The sequence below is a fragment of the Petromyzon marinus genome, unplaced genomic scaffold (assembly GCF_048934315.1).
Source record: "Petromyzon marinus isolate PM22_M1 ecotype Great Lakes invasive population unplaced genomic scaffold, UKy_Petmar_22M1.pri1.0 PM_G_Scaffold_27, whole genome shotgun sequence".
Lineage (NCBI taxonomy): Eukaryota > Metazoa > Chordata > Hyperoartia > Petromyzontiformes > Petromyzontidae > Petromyzon > Petromyzon marinus.
The window spans coordinates 93,357-113,079 of NW_027422839.1; the positions used below are offsets into that span (position 1 = coordinate 93,357).

The 19,723-nt window shown below is 45.7% G+C and overlaps 1 protein-coding gene across 2 annotated transcripts; it reads left to right on the top strand.

The window, feature by feature from the left end:
* The first annotated feature begins 7 nt into the window (after positions 1-7).
* LOC142913986 (baculoviral IAP repeat-containing protein 7-B-like) lies at positions 8-19,142 on the top strand. 2 transcript variants are annotated; one of them, XM_076061110.1, is made up of 7 exons: positions 8-151; positions 10,508-11,053; positions 12,626-12,779; positions 14,008-14,107; positions 16,052-16,112; positions 17,184-17,235; positions 17,880-19,142. In XM_076061110.1, exons 2-7 carry the CDS (start codon positions 10,727-10,729, stop codon positions 18,074-18,076), a joined length of 891 nt encoding a protein of 296 aa, XP_075917225.1. In that variant the 5' UTR covers positions 8-151; positions 10,508-10,726; the 3' UTR covers positions 18,077-19,142. The 2 variants fall into 2 exon arrangements, with proteins under 2 accessions (XP_075917225.1, XP_075917226.1); XM_076061111.1 differs by having other exon boundaries at positions 17,883-19,142.
* The last annotated feature ends 581 nt before the right edge of the window (positions 19,143-19,723 follow it).

Sequence of the window (19,723 nt, forward strand, 5' to 3'; positions counted from 1 at the left end):
ACCCACCGCCATTTTTTTAATTCGTGAGGGGGGTGCAGACGCCGGAAAATTTATTTTTGTTGCTCAATTAACGACGAGGAGGAGGACGACGACGAGGAGGAGGAGGACCCGCTAGGAGTGTGAGGTCGCCACTTTTGAGAGAAAGCGTGAGGTAAAGAATGCCCTCTACCGTCCAGGTTGTGGCGTGTAAGTTTGGCCTTTAAGGGTTGGTGTTTAACGGCTGCTGTTTAAGGTTTGGAGTTTAAGGGATGGCGTTTAAGGGTTGGTGTTTAAGGGTTGGCCTTTAAGGGTTGGTGTTTAAGGGTTTGCCTTTAAGGGTTAGCCTTTAAGGGTTGGTGTTTAAGGGTTTGTTTTTAAGAGTTGGCGTTTATGGGTTGGCTTTTACGGGTTTGCGTTTAAGGGTTGGTGTTTAAGGGTTTGTGTTTAAGGCTTGGTGTTTAAGGCTTGGCGTTTAAGGATTGGTGTTTAACGGGTGGTGATTAAGGGTTGGCGTTTAAAGGTTGGTGTTTAAGGGTTGGTGTTTAAGGGTTGCTGTTTAAGGGTTGGTGTTTAAGGGTTGCTGTTTAAGGGTTGGTGTTTAAGGGTTGGTGTTTAAGGGTTGGTGTTTAAGGGTTGGTGTTTAAGGGTCGGTTTGCTAGGGTTGGTGTTTTAAGAGTTTTCACGTTTAAACAGAGAGAAAGCGTGAGGTGTGTGTGTGTGATGGTGTGGTGATGTACACTCTGTGTGTGTGATAGTGTGGTGGTGTGCACTCTGTATGTGTGATAGTGTGGTGGTGTGCACTGTGTGTGTGATGGTGTACACTCGTGTGTGTGATGGTGTGGTGATGTGCGCTCGTGTGTGTACCTGGCGCAGCCTGAGTGAGGCCTAGCTAGATCGTGCGCCTGGCGCAGCCTGAGGCCTAGCTAATAGTGCACCTGGCGCAGCCTTAGTGAGGCCTGGTTAGTCGTGCGCCTGGCGCAGCCTGAGTGAGGCCTAGTTAATCGTGCACCTGGAGCAGCGTGAGGCCTAGTTAATCATGCACCTGGCCCAGCCTGAGTGAGGCCTAGGTAATACTGTACATGACACAGCCTGAGTGAGGCCGAGTAAATCTTGCACCTGGCGCAGCCTGAGTGAGACCTAGCTGATCGTGCACCTGGCGCAGCCTGAGTGAGGCCTAGCTGATCGTGCACCTGGCGTAGCCTGAGTGAGGCCTAGTAAATTGTGCACGGGACACTGCCTGAGTGAGGCCTAGGTAATCGTGTACCTGGGCCAGCCTGAGTGAGGCCTAGTAAATCATGCACAAGGCACAGCCCGAGTGAGGCTTCCAGTTACTGTAGCGGCCTAGTGCGTGCTCCGTCCACTGCTGCCCTGAGGGAAAGCCGCGCTCTCTCGGCTGCTGCCCTGAGGGAGAGCCGTGCTCCGTCCACTGCTGCCCTGAGGGAGAGCCGTGCTCCGTCCACTGCTGCCCGGAGGGAGCCCCGTGCTCTCCAATACTGGCTTGAGGGAGAGACGCGCTATCTCCACTGCTGCCGTGAGGGAGCCAGACTCTCTCTCCACTGCTGCCCTGAGGCAGGGTTGTGCTCTGTCCACTGCTGCCCTGAGGGAGAGCCGTGCTTCTGTCCACTACTCCCCCGAGATGTCGCGGGCGCTGCCCCAGAGCAAGGAGGTGCTGCTGCAGTCGTTCAACAAGCGGCTCAAGGACGACGTGCGCTCCATCCTGGACAACTTCACGGAGATCATTCGAGACGGCCAAGGGTTGTGAATGAAGAGTCCCCTGTGTGGGCTTCAGTGGGGCCGTCTGGACGGGCAGCAGAGACACGAGAGGCCAAGAAACGACATTCCAGTCGTGGGCTGAGCTCAAGGAGGGCTAATTCGAGCACCATCCTGCGGCGGGGAAAGGAGGCGGTGCAAGCGGTTCAGCCGAGCCTACAACAGCCAAAAATCTGCTGTCTGGGAGAGGGGGGTGGGCGCTGTTCAACCCTAACACATGGGCGAGAAGCCGTGCATGTGTGACGAGTGCGGCAAGACGTTTTTCTCACGCTCGGCCTACAAGTATATATATTTTTCTATTCCACTTGTGTGTAAATCTGTGTATACCCCGGATATTTTAGAGATGGCAATTCTCCTGCTGTGTATCCTACTGCTGTCCCTCCCGGCCATGTCTAGTGCCACACTCAACTCTACAAACGGCTACCCTCGTTATTTTGCATCAATACTTGTTGCTCGATTTGCCACTACACCTGCAAATGAAACAGCTCATAGACACTTCTACACTCCATCATTGTATCCTTTTAAACCCTATCTTTGTCCTATTACTTCACCAGCACTCCTTCCAAACTTCATTCTGCTCTTAAAAATAACACCATCTGCGAGCTGCTGCTATTCGTCCAAGGTTCGCCGCTCTTTCTCCTTTCACAGAAAATACTTATTTCTGGGTGGTATTGAGCTTCATCCTGGCCCAAATGAAAAGAGCTCGTATAATTCTGTAGATTTTTCTGGCAGGAAAGGTGTTGGTGTTCTACATGTCAACATCAGAGGGCTTGTGATTAAATTAAGTCAACTAAAACTAGAAGTGGCAAATCTTGACCCGGACTTTTTTTGCCTAACAGAAACATTTCTCACTCCTGCCGTCAATGACTTGCAGATTACGATTGAAAACTACAACCTTTTTCGGCTTGACCGAGGATCTAAAGGAGGTGGAATTGCCATCTATGTTCGTAACACTATTGCATGTTCACCAGCTCACTCCTTGTTTAAAAAATGTTGCTTTGAAGGTCTGGCTCCCAGAATAACTCTCCCAAATAATCAACAGATATTGGTAGTGTGCTGCTATAGACTGCCTTGTGGGAAGGATGTTGAAGCTGCATCGGCACTGAGAGAGCTTTTTGGGGGCCTCCCTAAAGGTGAAATAATTTTAGTGGGTGATCTAAATTGGAATTGGCTAAACCCGCCGGCCGTGGCCACAAATTTTACAGATGAATTTAACTTGTTTCAATTAATAAATGTCCCCACAAGACCCAACCTAAAAAATTTGGGACAGTCAACTCTACTTGACGTCCTATTGACAAATGCCCCTCACAATTTCGCACTGACTGGTGTTCTGGGTAATAACCTTAGTGATCACTCCTTCATTTTTGGTGTGAGATCATCAGCCAGACCCAAAGCCCCCCCTAAAATTGTTGAGAAGCACTCTTTGAGGCACTTCAGCACTCAGGCATTTACAAATGATGTGCTTCACTCGGATATTGATAAGGTCTGTGATATCCCCAACCTGACTACGGCTTGGGAGACTTTCAGGTACACGTTTCTCCAAATTCTTAACAAACATGCTCCGTTGGTTAGATTTAAAACTAAAGGCAACCGCCCACCATGGTATGATCCTTTGATTACAAAGCTTATGAAAACTAGGGACAAGGCTTGGGCATGTGCTCAGAAAAGTAATTTGGTAAATGACTGGCTAGAATACAGGATTTTAAGGAATAGATGCGTAAAAAAAATACGGCATGCAAAAAATGCCTATTTTTTCTCCACTCTCCTGGAATCACATGGAAATACCAGGATTTTTTGGAAAACAATCAAATCTATTGAAAAGGCATCCAAAACAGAAAATCTGTCCGTTGAGCTTCACCGAAATGGGGAATATTTTTCAGATCCCAAAAAAATAGTTGACAATTTTAACCTTCATTTTTCTGAAGCTGGTAATCTTTTTGATAATGTATTGGGAGTCACCCCTGCTCCTGCAAATTCCTACACCCCTGTCCAAACATTAAACGAATTTAGTTTCCAACCAATCCACGAAAGTAATGTTCTGAAACAACTGTCCTACCTCAAAGGGTCCTCCTCTACCGGGGCAGATAGTTTTCCCGTCTTTGCTCTACTAACTGTTGGTCACCTAATATACAAACCTATAGCCCAGGGGTCGGGAACCTTTTTGACTAAGAGAGCCATGAAAGCAAAAAATTTGGAAATTTATTTCAGTGAGAGCCATATAATATATTTTAAAAGTGAATTCAACTAAATGTCAGTATAATAAGCCTCTGAATTTATTCTTTTAAATAATGTTGTTATAACACTCACCATTAATGCGACTTCTGGTGCTGCATGGATTTGCTGATGTCTTTGTAGTCGGGTTGGTACTTGGTGAGGTTAAGCTTCATGCAAGCGTTGAGGCTTTCATCCGTTAAACGTGATCGTAGGTTGGACTTGATGTTTTTAAGATGTGAGAATGACTGCTCACATGCATACGTAGATCCAAACATGGTCAATACAGCAATACTCACACGCTGCATTGTGTGGTATGTGACAGGAAGCGCGTTCCAAGTTTTGAGAATCAGCTGGTCTTCGGGTTAGAGTTTTTTCATTTCTGTCCACATGTGCTTGCTCGCCAACTCCGCTTTCTGTCGTGTGATTCTTTCCAAATCTTCATTCAGTGACTTGAACTTATCACCCACATGTCTGAGGCCTTCAGGTCAGCCACTTCTGCTTCAAAATCTCTGACGGAGACACCAGGGATGTAATTCAGGTCGGCTGTGTTCAGTGAACACTCGTTTGGATGGGTGATGAACTTAAAAAGACGAGTGTGCTCACGAAATTCTCCAAAGCGTGCTTTGAAGGACTGTAGGAGACTGGATGTGCAGCCAGCTAGCTGGTGGAGATCAAGGTTTTGAATGGGCTCACTTGCTGTGCATGCATCTTTAAATTGGCTCAGTTTTTCAAAATGTAGTAAACGACCTGTTTCAAGATCCGTGATGAAAAGCTCCAGCTTGTTTTCAAAAGCAAATACAGCTTGTTGAAGGGATAACACTGTATTTCCAATGCCTTGCATTTTCACGTTGAGCTGGTTCAGATGTTCAGTCAGATCTACGAGATAGTAAAACTTGAGGAGCCACTCGGTGTCGGCTAGCTCAGGATGCCCGACGCCTTTCATTTCAAGGAAAGTCCGGATTTCGTTCAGGCAAGCCGCAAAACGGCTAAGCACCTTCCCTCTTGACAACCAACGCACATTGCTGTGCAAAAGCAGACCAGGATAGTTATTTAAAACTTCATCCAGCAGTGTTTTAAACTGGCGATCATTTAAGGCTCGGGCAACAATAAAGTTGATCACACGAATGACCAGCGACATCACTTCGCCAAACTGCCTGTCACACATCTGAGCACAAAGTGCCTCCTGGTGTATAATGCAATGGAAACTTAGGATGGGTCTATTTTCATGTTCACGGAGAAGCGCCACAAATCCTTTGTTTTTCCCCACCATACACGGAGCACCATCAGTACACACTGAGAGAAGTTTATCCATAGGTAGACTTTTTTCTTGAGCAAACTCCATGAAAGACTTGAATAAATCCTCACCTCTTGTGGACCCTTTTAATGGCAGAACAGCAAGACTTTCTTCGCGCAGTGTGTCACCAACAGCATATCTTGCAATCACGCTGAACTGCGACAAATGGCTCACGTCTGTTGACTCATCCAAAGCCAGAGAAAAGAACGGCGCTGCATTTATGTCCTTCACTTGCGTTTCCTCCACTTTGTTTGCCATCACGATGGTACGATCATGAACAGTTCTTGCCGACAGAGGCATGTCTTGTATCCGTTTGATTATCTTGTCTTTGTTCGGAAGATCATCAAAAAGTTCATTGGCTACATCCAGCATGAACGTTTTAGCATACTCGCCATCTGTGAATGGTTTTCCGTTCCTCACTATTGCTAAAGAACCAGCAAAGCTAGCCGAATTATAGTCACCTTGCCGGGTCCATACGCGGAGTTGCTGCTGGCTAGCTTGCACCCTGCTCAGAAGCTCTTGGCACGCTTTCTTTCTGCTGTCTCCCGCAGGGTATTTTGATGCAAAGGTAGCGTGGCGCGTGTCGAAGTGCCGCTTTACATTCGACCGTTTCAACGATGTAATTTTGTCATTGCAAATTAGACACACCGCAGAACCCGCTCTCTCCACAAAGGCGAATTCTTCGGTCCATTCGTCCTGAAATGTACGATACTCGTCGTCTTTTTTTCTTTTCGCCATCTTCTTCGTCGAAGGATTAGCTTTGAGCTAATGACCGAGCAGACGCAGTCTCAGACTGATTCAAAAGGGGGCGTTTACCTGTTTTACCCAGCAACGGCAAACGTAGGCCAGTATCATCCAATTAAAATAATGGACAATTGCTCCTGCAGCCCTGAACAGGACATGCGCAGTGAAAAATCGATGGATGGATTAAAACAAGTGAGAATATTTTGTTTTATCTGCGAGCCATATGCAATCATCAAAAGAGCCACATCTGGCTCGCGAGCCATAGGTTCCCGACCCCTGCTATAGCCCATATTTTCAACCTGTCCATCAAAGAAGCATCAGTTCCTCTAGAATGGACACATTCCTATGTCCGTCCACTTCACAAAGGGGGCCCTAAAAATGATCCCAATAACTAGCGACCTATTTCAATTTTGTCCCCATTGATGAAAATTTTTGAAAAATTATTGAACTACCAAATTAGCAGTTTCCTCTCCACCAACAATCTACTACATCTAAAACAATCTGGGTTCCGAAAAAAATACAGCACCACATCTGCTGCATTAGACTCTTTGAATCTAATTTACAATAGCCTTGATAATAAGCAGTACTGTACCTGTCTTTTTCTTGACCTGTCCAAAGCTTTTGATACAGTTGACCACAACACCCTGCTTAGTAAACTAAGTTGCCTCGGTTTTTCCGAGAACACAGTACAATGGTTAAAAAATTACCTCTTTTCTCGCACCCAAACTGTATTCACAGATGGTTGGAGGTCAAACAGTGTTAAGATAACAAAAGGGGTTCCACAGGGTTCCATCCTCGGCCCCCTCTTGTTCTCTCTTTATGTCAATGACTTGGGCACTGAACTGGATCATTCAAGGGTAAATCTTTTTGCAGATGACACGATACTGATTACTGCTGGCCGCTCTCTGGATGACGTGATTGCTAAGCTCCAGGGTGATTTCAACAAACTACAACATCAGCTAGTTTCTCTTAAACTAGTCCTGAATACCTCCAAAACCAAGGTGCTATGCTTCTCTCTGGGACTAAAGCAGGAAGTTATTTTTCCCCAATTACATTCCTTGAATAATTATCAAATAGAGCAAGTCAAGATCTATAAGTATCTTGGGGTCATCCTGGATTCAAAACTTAGTTTTGAAGATCACATTGATTATATTGGTAAAAAGACAAATAAAAATTGGTTTTCTGTATCGACACAAGCACTGCTTCCCCCCAATGTTTCGTTTGGAATTGATAAAAGCTACCATACTGTCTCTACTTGACTACTGTGACATCGTGTATAAATCAGCCCCAAGTACTGTACTGAAGAAGCTTGATTCCATCTATCACTCGGCCTTAAGATTTGCATTGAACTGCCCATATAAGACTCACCACTGTGATCTCTACATTGGGTCAAACTTAACATCTCTTAATGTTCGACGGCTTGTGCACCAGATCTTATTTATTCACGATGTACTTACAAAAAATTCCGCAGACTACCTACTGGATCTCCTCTCTGTTTCAAAGAACAAATTTGACCTCAGGTCTTCGCTCATTTACCAGCTTCACATTCCCTATTGCCGTACAAAAACTGGAGGAAGGGCCTTTGCTATTGATGCCCCTAGGGTCTGGGAATGCTATTGCCAATAAACTGCAACTTGAATCACTAACTATGAGATCTTCACTCAAAACTGCTCTAGAGGAGTTGTACAACCCTAGCTGCCACTGCTATTCAGTGGCCTAAAATATGGCTCTAGATTTTGGTGTTATAATAAATTTATGTAGTTTATTGTAAAAAATTCGGTCACACTCCCTATGATCACTGTTACATTGGATTTATGTCTTTTATTTTGGTGATTTCGAAAAGTTTTTTTTTTTGGCCATGTTTTTGTTTATTGTAGTACGGAGTTGACTGATGGTCTTAATCTTAGTTGTCTTGTGGTTGTTGTTGTTATTTTGACTTGCATCCCACTGGGATTTTTGCACGCAGCGTTGGTGTACGGCGCTATTTCAGGAATATTTTGATATTTTTTTCCTGTATTTTCTGTTTGCACAGTCACATAATCACTTTAAGATGTTTTCTTGTTCATGTTTTTTGTTTGTTGCAGTTGCACCTGATTCAAGAGCCGAATGGCTCACAGGGCTATACCAAATAAATGAACTGTGAACTGTAAATTTGCAGACGATTTGCAGGTGCAGCAGTTGTTGAGTCTGTGGACGCTAAAGGGGCTGCAACTAACCCAACTATCGTGCAGTAAACCGATGTGATAAAATCGAAGTATAAATTACATCAATATAATGAATGTACTCAGTATATTCTTCAATAAGCTGAGCTATTAACACAGAGCAACTGGGTATACACTACGCTATATAATGAATGCCATATAGTAAACCAATACAAAACTAAAATATAAACTACCTCAATGTTTTATGAGACCTCCTTTACCAGTAACAAGATATAGTAATAGGTTTTACTCTTTTAACTGGCACAAAAACTGACACCTTTATTCAAGGCATCATGTGTTGTGGTTATTACAAACATGATGCCTTGAATTTTGATTTAAAGCTTTCGTGACTGCAGTAATTCATATTCTTAGTTTTTTCGGTAAAGTCACGTTGAAGGGAAACAACAAAATAATAAAATATATATTATATTTTCCCTTCAACGTGACTTTACCGAAAAAACTAAGAATATGATGCCTTGAATAAAGGTGTCAGTTTTTGTGCCAGTTAAAAGGGTAAAACATATTACTATACCTCAATGTTATCAATAAACTCTATATACTCTCCAACCAGCTGAGCCACCAACAATAAGTCGTTATATATCACAATGCCATATTGCGAAACAATGGGTGGATTCTTCTACTATATTTGAATCTTTCGTGACTGCAAGGATCCACACTCTTTGGTTCTATTCGGTAAAGTCACGTAGGTAACAAAAATAAAATAACAAAAATCTCACGACGTTTCGGCCACAACGCAAGCGGCCTTCATCATGACAGCAGGGTCCCTTCACCTGATGAAGGCCGCCTGTGCTGTGGCCGAAACGTCGTGATTTTTGTTATTTTATATTTTAATTAACCTACGTGGTGACTTTACCGAATAGAACCACAGAGTGTGTGGGATCCTTCCCCTCACCTCCAGCACCACGGACAGCGACGGGCCCCATTCACACGGACGAGTCCATCCACGCTCCTCGGGACGGAGGAGGGGGGGGAGAGAAACAGCCACGAGGCGCTGTTATACTCCACGTTACAAACCACAACGTTAACCGTGCTGTGAGAGGTGTTAAGAGGCGGTGCCAGCGAAAGAGCTGCGGTCTGAGGTCACCGTAAAAATACAATTAGTTTAGAACCGACGTGATTTTACCTAAAGAACCAAGAAGATTAATCCCTGCAGTCACGACAGCTTTAAATCGAAATCTATCGTGCAGTGTTGAGTCTATGGTGTAGTGTTGAGTCTATGGTGCAGTGTTGAGTCTATGGTGTAGTGTTGAGTCTATGGGCAGTGTTGAGTCTATGGTGCAGTGTTGAGTCTATGGGCAGTGTTGAGTCTATGGTGCAGTGTTGAGTCTATGGGCAGTGTTGAGTCTATGGTGCAGTGTTGAGTCTATGGTACAGTGCTGAGTCTATGATGCAGTGTTGAATCTATGGTGCAGTGTTGAGTCTATGGGCAGTTTTGAGTCTATGGGCAGTGTTGAGTCTTTGGGTAGTGTTGAGTCTATCGGGCAGTGTTGAGTCTATGGTGCAGTGCTGAGTCCATGGTAGAGTGTTGAGTCTATGGGTAGTGTTGAGTCTATGGGCAGTGTTGAGTCTATGGGCAGTGTTGAGTCTATGGTTAGTGTTGAGTCTTTGGGTAGTGTTGAGTCTATGGTGCAGTGCTGAGTCTATGGGTAGTGTTGGTTTTTCTCACACCAGATAACTCTCGAAACTCCGTTTGGTACAGGACCATCCAGACTGTGTGTGCCCCCTTTTATTGCTGTGCATGAGTTTGTCAGAAGTGACAGACTGAACTGTTTAATTCTTAACACGTAGGCTTTGGCGACCAATATCATCCATAATAGAGATTGTTCTGTTTACGTGACAACCCTTACCAGTTGGCCGTGTCGGGTGGTGGCGGGTTTAACATTAATATATTTACGCAATCTAACCCACAAAAAGCCTTTGTGTATGGATGAATTGTTTAAACCAAACATTTCAAGTCACTTAAATATTTTATTTTGATTTAAAGCTTTCGTGACTGCAGTAATTCATATTCTTAGCTCTTTCGGCAAAGTCACGTTGAAGGGAAACAATAAAATAATAAAATATATATACAAAACAATAAAAATTATCACGACGTTTCGACCATAACATAACGACCGTTTGTGTTATGGTCGAAACGTCGTGAGAATTTTTATTGTTTTATATGTATTTTATTATTTTATTGTTTGCCTTCAACGTGACTTTACCGAAAGAGCTAAGAATATCACTAAAAGATGTCCGTTTTTAATGACGCTTGCCGCCCCAACATTTTTGTTCCCGCATTCAGGAGCCGTCGAGGGTGACAACAGGGGTCGTGCCATTTCCCATCGCCGGTTTTTAAACTACCCGTTGAGCTACGAGCCCCGGGATCTCTTCGACGCCTTGAAAGGAGGAGAAGGCCTCGACGTTTCTTGAGCGATCTTTAACAAGAGACCCCCGGGCGGACTCGTCCCTCGCAAAAGCATTCTTTTCACCCCAAATCGCCCCGTATTTTTCCGCCGGGTCGATGCCGAACGTCGTAGACTTTCGGGCCTCCCGCAGGGCGTCGGCGGCGGCGAGACGCTCTGCCCCCCCGATGCCCCGTTTCGACCGGATCCCGCGACCGTCGGCCTCGAAGATGCTGAGCGAATCGGCCAGGCTGCTGTCGTTCTCCAAGGGGTGGCCCCGGTCGTCCCCCGTGCGGCCCGCGGACTTGGCGCGGGCCGGACTCTACCGCATGGGCTTCAGCGACCTGGTGGCCTGCTTCCGCTGCGGCGGGATGATGCATCGCTGGGAGGAGGGGGACGACCCCGCTCGGGAGCACGCCAGGCACTTCCCCGCCTGCGCTCGCGCGGTGGGTGACGCCAGCGACGGCGCCGGTGACGTCCTGACGCTTGTTTTGGGGGGGCGAGGCCGGGTCTTTCCTAAAACTAGTGCGGGGTGCCGCTGAGAATTTGCAACGATTGGCACGAAGAGATGTGCCTCGGGGTTCTGGGTACCGATTGGAGATAATTCTAGGCATGTTTAGACGACGATGGCGAACGAGCGGAGACCCTTTGGCTCGTTGAATCCATTGACGCGCATTCGCGGTCAGATTCGTGTTATATTAAAAAACGATAGTCCAAAAACAAGTGTGAACATTTCTTTGTAAGCACCCTGTGCTAACACAGTTATTCTTGACCTGGCGAGGGCCCTACTCAGCGCTGCGATGACGTAGCTATTTGTTTCAGATGCCGACCCTCTCCGTCACGCAAAGCAGCGACGTTGCTCAGCGAAGCGGGCTCAGCATCGTTGCGTGGACATTTATATTTGCCGAATACCCTCGCACGTGGTGACCACGGGGGGAACAGAGAGAGAGAGAGAGAGACACGGAAACTCCAAATAGGCAGAAGCAGGTGTCAGGGTCGGGTTTTGAGCCCATGACCTCCTGCATACCAGGCGAGGTCGTTCACATCTCCTGGCTACCGCTGCGCCCTTGTAGATGAGTCTCAGTTCTTCAATGCTTTGTGCCTATAACCATGTTCAATGATGAGACTTTCCCGCTCCCCGCGCTGAAGAGTCGGCTCGCTCATTTCACAGCAGAGCCACGGCAACAAAATCAATTAAACTCTGCCCACCGTTGTAAAGACGTTGCAGCTGCCGTAGAGGCGGTCACGTGGATTTCGGATTAACCGGGGCAACGTATTTGTTCGGTTAAAGCGCCACATGACTTGTAATAAAAATGTCCAAGAATTAACCATTGTTGTATAAACTGTTTTTAGATTATATTCTTAGTTTTTTCAGTAAAGTCACGTTGAAGAGAAACAACAAAATAATATATATAAAACAATAAAAATTCTCACGACGTTTCGACTATAACTCAAACGGTCATCTTCAAGTGGACTTCAGGGGAATATCCACGAGTTCTTAATCTCCGTCAAAATCTCAGGTGTGCGGTTCATCTGCAAATCGAACAAACCGCGCGCGGATCATCCAGAGTGTACTGTAATTCAAATCAAGATTCTACTGTAATGTTATCTTCTCTATAAATTCCCCCACCTGTTGTATATGCCGGGTCTTGAAAATTTTAATAAAAATAATAAAAATGAAATGAAATTTGGAAAAATGCGTAATTATCCGAAATAACGTTAATTGATGTAATTATGCGCATAAGTTATGCTAGTTATGGAGATGTAATCGTATTAAGTCATGTAAATGACTTAACCTTTTTAGGCCAGTCTAAAAAGGTTTTGTTTCGAAGATGTCGTTTAAAAAAAAACGATTCCAATGCCCTCACGGCTTCCTGGGGAGCCTTTCCAAAGGGCGGGGACAATTCGATGAGCTCACTGCGTCACCGTCGTCGCCGTCGACGCTGCCGTCGCAGTCGTCATCGTCGTCACCGTTGTCGTCGTTGCGTTTGTCCCTGGGTGGCGCCTTTTCCCCGCAGGCCCCGTTGCCGCCGGCCACTCAGGATGGCGCCGACTCCGGACTGAGTCCAGAGATGCGTTCGTTCGGGGCGCGACTCAGATCTTTCGCGAGCTGGCCGTACACCGCCAATGTGTCCCCGCCTGAACTGGCCTACGCAGGCTTCTACTATTCCGGTACGGTTTGTGCTGCTGCTGCCGCTGCGTAGAAGTGGGTGGAGGCCTTCCCCGGCGCTGTAGTCGTCCCCGTTTTGTGGGGGGAGGGGCGGCTCTTTGGGGGCAAGCGCCACGGTGGCTCGGAGATGTTGGCTACCTCGCCTGGAAGGCAGGAGGTGGTGGGTTCCATCCTGACGCCTGATGTGTATTTGGAATTTTCGTGCCTCTCTCCCCGTGGTCGCGTGGATTTTTTCTGCCGGTCCTCCGGTTTTTTCCTTGCACATTTAGAAACACGCGTTTAGAGTATTTGGCTGCATTTAAATTCTCATGCGATAAGCCACTTCGTTGAGCTATCGTTTGTGATAGCCAGGTGGTCACCTCTGAAAAAGAGCTAAATAGCAACTCAATGGTCCTAACACCTGGTATCATAAAATAGTATCAATGTTGGTTAATAGTTTTGGTCAAACACCTGAGGGAGGTCAGAATCAGAATATTTATCTATACTGGAGGAATCCATTGAGCTGTGAAGCTCTTTTTCGCATGATGTCCAGTCCGGGCACGGGGGGTAAGAACGTCACGGCAACGAACGGTTTACAAAAACACGATAGGAGTGCGAAGTCCTGTCGGTTCCAAACGTGTTGTAGAGTGTGTACACGAAACACGGGGAATGCCTTTATAAGTTGTATAATCTCCTGAAGATTTAGATGCCACTGGTTCGTCACGTTCTGTAGATGTAGATGCCACTGGTTCTTCACGTTCTGTAGATGTAGATGCCACTGGTTCGTCACGTTCTGTAGATGTAGATGCCACTGGTTTGTCACGTTCTGTAGATGTAGATGCCACTGGTTTTTCACGTTCTGTAGATGTAGATGACGCTGGTTCTTCACGTTCTGTAGATGTAGATGCCACTGGTTTTTCGTATTCTGTAGATGTAGATGCAACTGGTTCTTCACATTCTGTAGATGTAGATGACGCTGGTTCTTCACGTTCTGCAGATGTTGATGCCACTGGGTTCTTCACATTCTGTAGCTGTAAATGCCACTGGTTCTTCACGTTCTGTAGATGTAAATGCCACTGGTTTTTCACGTTCTGCAGATGTTGATGCCACCACCTCCAACTATTGTGAGGCGGTTGAACTTAGGACTCTCGGTCCGAACGGGCAACTGGATGGGTTTGTTTATCTCTGAAAAGTCGACAGTGTCGATAAGTAGGGGAGAGGTCCCTGTAACGTGTTTTCTATTTTGAGTAGGTTACGGAGATCTTGTGAAGTGCTTCAGCTGCGACGGTCATCTACAAGAGTGGGCGCTGGGAGACAGCGCTTGGCATGAGCACGCAAAGTGGTTTCCCAGGTGAGGCGTTTGGCACCTGCTGCGCCCGTGAAATTTATATATATACAGTAAGGGAAAAAAGTATTTGATCCCCTGCTGATTTTGTACGTTTGCCCACTGACAAAGAAATTATCAGTCTATAATTTTAATGGTAGGTTTATTTGAACAGTGAGAGACAGAATAACAACAACAAAATCCAGAAAAACGCATGTCAAAAATGTTATAAATTGATTTGCATTTTAATGAGGGAAAAAAGTATTTGACCCCCTCTCAATCAGAAAGTTTTCTGGCTCCCAGGTGTCTTTTATACAGGTAACAAGCTGAGATTAGGAGCTGAGATTAGGAGCACACTCTTTAAGAGTGTGCTCCTAATCTCAGCTCGTTACCTATAAAAGACACCTGTGCACAGAAGCAATCAATCAAATTCCAAACTCTCCACCATGGCCAAGACCAAAGAGCTCTCCAAGGATGTCAGGGACAAGATTGTAGACCTACACAAGGCTGTAATGGGCTACAAGACCATTGCAAAGCAGCTTGGTCAGAAGGTGACAACAGTTGGTGCGATTATTCGCAAATGGAAGAAACACAAAAAAACTGTCAATCTCCCTCGGCATGGGTCTCCATGCAAGATCTCACCTCGTGGAGTTGCAATGATCATGAGAACGGTGAGGAATCAGCCCAGAACTACACGGGAGGATCTTGTCAATGATCTCAAGGCAGCTGGGACCATAGTCACCAAGAAAACAATTGGTAACACACTACCTCGTGAAGGACTGAAATCCTGCAGTGCCCACAAGGTCCCCCTGCTCAAGAAAGCACATATACATGCCCGTCTGAAGTTTGCCAATGAACATCTGAATGATTCAGAGGACAACTGGGTGAAAGTGTTGTGGTCAGATGAGACCAAAATGGAGCTCTTTGGCGTCAACTCAACTCGCCGTGTTTGGAGGAGGAGGAATGCTGCCTATGACCCCAAGAACACCATCCCCACCGTCAAACATGGAGGTGGAAACATTATGCTTTGGGGGTGTTTTTCTGCTAAGGGGACAGGACAACTTCACCGCATCAAAGGGACGATGGACGGGGCCATGCACCGTCAAATCTTGGGTGAGAACCTCCTTCCCTCAGCCAGGGCATTGAAAATGGGTCGTGGATGGGTATTCCAGCATGACAATGACCCAAAACACACGGTCAAGGCAACAAAGGAGTGGCTCAAGAAGAAGCACATTAAGGACCTGGAGCGGCCTAGCCAGTCTCCAGACCTTAATCCCATGGAAAATCTGTGGAGGGAGCTGAAGGTTCGAGTTGCCAAACGTCATCCTCGAAACCTTAATGACTTGGAGAAGATCTGCAAAGAGGAGTGGGACAAAATCCCTCCTGAGATGTGTGCAAACCTGGTGGCCAACTACAAGAAACGTCTGACCTCTGTGATTGCCAACAAGGGTTTTGCCACCAAGTACTAAGTCATGTTTTGCAGAGGGGTCAAATACTTATTTCCCTCATTAAAATGCAAATCAATTCATAACATTTTTGACATGCGTTTTTCTGGATTTGTTGTTGTTATTCTGTCTCTCACTGTTCAAATAAACCTACCATTAAAATTATAGACTGATAATTTCTTTGTCAGTGGGCAAACGTACAAAATCAGCAGGGGATCAAATACTTTTTTCCCTCACTGTAAATATTAAATAATTATGTGTTCCCCAACACATCCATCGCATTATATAATAATGATGTGTTCCCTGATACATCCAACGCATTATAAGATAATAACAAAATCATAATAAACGCGATAAAATAATAGATATAATGTGTTCCCCAATACAACCATCTCACTATAAGATCATAATATAAATAATAATAATGGTGACGTGCTCCCCAATACATCCACCACATTGTACCCAGCCGGCGTAAAATAATGACCCCCCTCCCCCCGCCTCTCTTCCCGCGTCGTTTGCTGAACAGCTGCGTGTTTGTTGGACGACAGAAGGGGGAAGCTTTCGTCCGCGGGTCGACGCGGCCGCCGGTAACAAAACATTTTCTCGCCAACTTTTGGTTTCGCAGGAGAATCGAGTTTAACGCCGGCGTGCGAACGCGCCGCACGTACGATTTTTTGTTTAGTTTTTTAACGTTGACCTTGGTCAACTCCGGTCGTTGAACAGACGAGACCAGCCTCGTCTCTTGATGGAGTTTATCAGCGGTCTTGAACACAAATAGACTCAAACTTAAACTTCGCAGGCAGCTTGAAATGTTGTTCATCATTCAGGGGTAAAAATACAAAAAGAATGTGGTTTTATTACCAATATGCTTATTGTAAATATAGTAGTGTGTATAGTATAGTAGTGTATAGTGTAGTAGTGCATAGTGTAGTAGTGTATAGTAGTGTAGTGTATAGTATAGTTGTGTATAGTATAGTAGTGTATAGTGTATAATAGTGTAGTAGTGTATAGTGTAATAATGCATAGTGTAGTAGTGTATAGTATAGTATAGTAGTGTATAGTATAGTAGTGTATAATAGTGTAGTAGTGTATAGTGTATAGTAGTGTATAGTGTAGTAGTGTAGTGTATAGTGTAGTGTATAGTATAGTAGTGTATAATAGTATAGTAGTGTATAGTGTATAATACTAGTACAGCTCACACCGGTGTGTTGGAGAGCCAAGCCACAACATTTAGAATCTGAGTACGACGTTTCACCAGTAATTACAACAACAACGAGCTTCATCAGGCAACAGCCAGATTGAATGTACTATATAACTATATATATAACTATGGGGATAATCGGTGTTTTTGGCGTAGAGATCCACGGAATTTTTTTTTATTTTATCTTTTTGGATGCTGCGCGATTTTGAGCCGTCTGCAGCTGCCCTGCCCCCCGTCGTTAGCGGCGACAATCGAGAGCCGGCTCTTGTCGTTCCGTTTGGTTTGCCGACACGCCGATTGCAAATCGAGCGCAGAGTGACGGTGCAAAAAGTCGCGATCGTTTTCAACGCGAGCGGTCGTCGCCTGCGTAACTTATCCATTTTTTTCGGTTCTTCTGCGTGACACCGGCGATGATTCTTACACGCGACGATGTTCATCTTTATTTGTCGGTTCAAAGGCTCCGCTACCGGGACAGACGCCGCAGAGTACAACCGCGGAGATTGAGCACGGTAAGACGACGGATCCCTGCGCACTGTATCAGACCCTCACCTGATACAGGTGAGGGTCTGTTACAGGTGAGGGTCTGATACAGGTGAGAGACTGATACAGGTGAGGGTCTGATACAGGTGAGGGTGATACAGGTGAGGGTCTGATACAGGTGAGGGTCTGATACAGGTGAGGGTCTGATACAGGTGAGAGTCTGATACAGGTGAGGGTCTGATACAGGTGAGGGTCTGATACAGGTGAGGGTCTGATACAGGTGAGAGTCTGATACAGGTGAGGGTCTGAGCCAGGTGAGAGTCTGATACTGGTGAGAGTCACGACCTCATGTATACCAGACGAGGTGGTCAACATCTCGCCAACTTTGCGCCCATATGTAAGCAGTCTGGTGATGATCGACCATCACTTTTTGAAACCGCTGAAAGTGTGTGCGGGTGTGCCCGTGTGTGCTTCTGTCTGCGCGTGCGCTTGCGTCTGTGCATGCGCGCATGTGTCTCTGTGCGTCTCTGTATGTCTCTGTGTGTCTCTGTGTGTCTGCACGTGTGTCTGTGTGTCTCTGTGTGTCTGCACGTGTGTCTGTGTGTCTCTGTGTGTCTCCGCGTGTGTCTCCGCGTGCGTCTCCGCGTGCGTCTGCGCGCGCTTTTGTCCACAGCAGCGCCATCAACTGAGGAGCTTCTGGACAAGCTGGAAGAGCGGCTGTCCTGCAAGGTGTGCATGGAGCGCGAGGTGTCCACGATGTTCGTGCCGTGCGGACACGTGGCCACGTGCGGCCACTGCGCCCTCTCCCTGAGCCGGTGTCCCGTGTGCCGCGTCGCCGTGAAGACGTCGCTCCGGGCCTTCGTGGTTTAGGCGGACGGCCGGGCGAAGGAGGAGGAGAGAGAAACGACCGCCAGGGATCCTGACCGCCCGTGGCTTCGACCGTCGGGGCAAGTTCGTTGATTGACCCCTCCCCTCTCCCGTGCCGAGGCATAAGCCGGTCGCTGGCGAGCGTTCGGCGTTCGTTTTTTCGCGCAGGGAGGCACGGGGAGGGCAATTTCACTTGGCCACCGGCCTCCACCCATAGAGCAGCCTTTTTTGGGGGGGGGTTCCGGAATGTGAAAGGGTTCATTAATAATTATCAGTGTGGTGGTTTTGAAGGCGTATGATGTCAGACTTGGAAAGTGAAGGAAGTGAAGTTTTAAGACTGTTCTGTAATCTTTGCTTTAACCGGATGGTACGCAAAGTTTACACGCGTTAACAGTTTCTACATTTGGGAGTTATTACATTTAGAACTCTGTGGAGCGCTTATTGCAACGGGTGGAAGGGTCAAAGATTGCGGTGATTTTAAGGCGTACTTACATGTGCGAGTTATTACATTTATAACGCTGTGGGACAATGCAATGGGTGGCATGGGAAAGCGTTAATAAGAGTGCGTTGATTTTAAGGTGTACGATGTCAGACTTGGGAAGTGACGAAGTGAATGTAGATGCACATATACACGTGTAAGCTGTTACACGTGTAACAGCTTATACATATACATGTGTAACAGCTTACACATATGCATGTGTAACAGCTTACACATATACATGTGTAACAGCTTACACATATTCACGTGTAAGCTGTTACACATGTAACATGTAACAGCTTACACATATACATGTGTAACAGCTTACACATATACACGTGTAAGCTGTTACACGTGTAACAGCTTACACATATACATGTGTAACAGCTTACACATATGCATGTGTAACAGCTTACACATATACACGTGTAAGCTGTTACATGTGTAACAGCTTACACATATACACGTGTAACAGCTTACACATATTCACGTGTAAGCTGTTACACATGTAACATGTAACAGCTTACACATATACATGTGTAACAGCTTACACATATACACGTGTAAGCTGTTACACGTGTAACAGCTTACACATATACACGTGTAACAGCTTACACATATTCACGTGTAAGCTGTTACACATGTAACATGTAACAGCTTACACATATACATGTGTAACAGCTTACACATATTCAAGTGTAAGCTGTTACACGTGTAACAGCTTACACATATACATGTGTAACAGCTTACACATATTCACGTGTAAGCTGTTACACGTGTAACAGCTTACACATATACATGTGTAACAGCTTACACATATACACGTGTAAGCTCTTAAACGTGTAACTCTGTGGATCGCTTATTGCAATGGGCGGAAGGGTTAAAGAGTTGCGGTGATTTCAAGGCGTTTGGTGCTCGACTTGAAGTGAAGAAGTTACGTTCTGTAAATCTTTACTGGAACTGGAATGTTACGCAGAGTTCACGTGCGTAAACATGTTTTACGTTTGTGAGTTATTACATTAATAAGTAATATTTTAAAATACTTTTTTTTTTTTAAACACTCTTTAATTTAATGTACCCTACTGGTAACGGAATAACTCCACGACTCCAGGAAGTGGCCCCGAGGCTTGGCCACGACGTAAGGGGACCGTGGAGATTTACAGCCAACGACG

Coding starts and splice junctions, on each gene's coding strand:
- LOC142913986 (XM_076061110.1), top strand. CDS start 10,727: ATGCCGAACGTCGTAGACTTTCGGGCCTCCCGCAGGGCGTCGGCGGCG. Junction 11,054..12,625: donor TCCCCGCCTGCGCTCGCGCG/GTGGGTGACGCC, acceptor TTTTCCCCGCAG/GCCCCGTTGCCGCCGGCCAC. Junction 14,108..16,051: donor CACGCAAAGTGGTTTCCCAG/GTGAGGCGTTTG, acceptor TTTGCTGAACAG/CTGCGTGTTTGTTGGACGAC.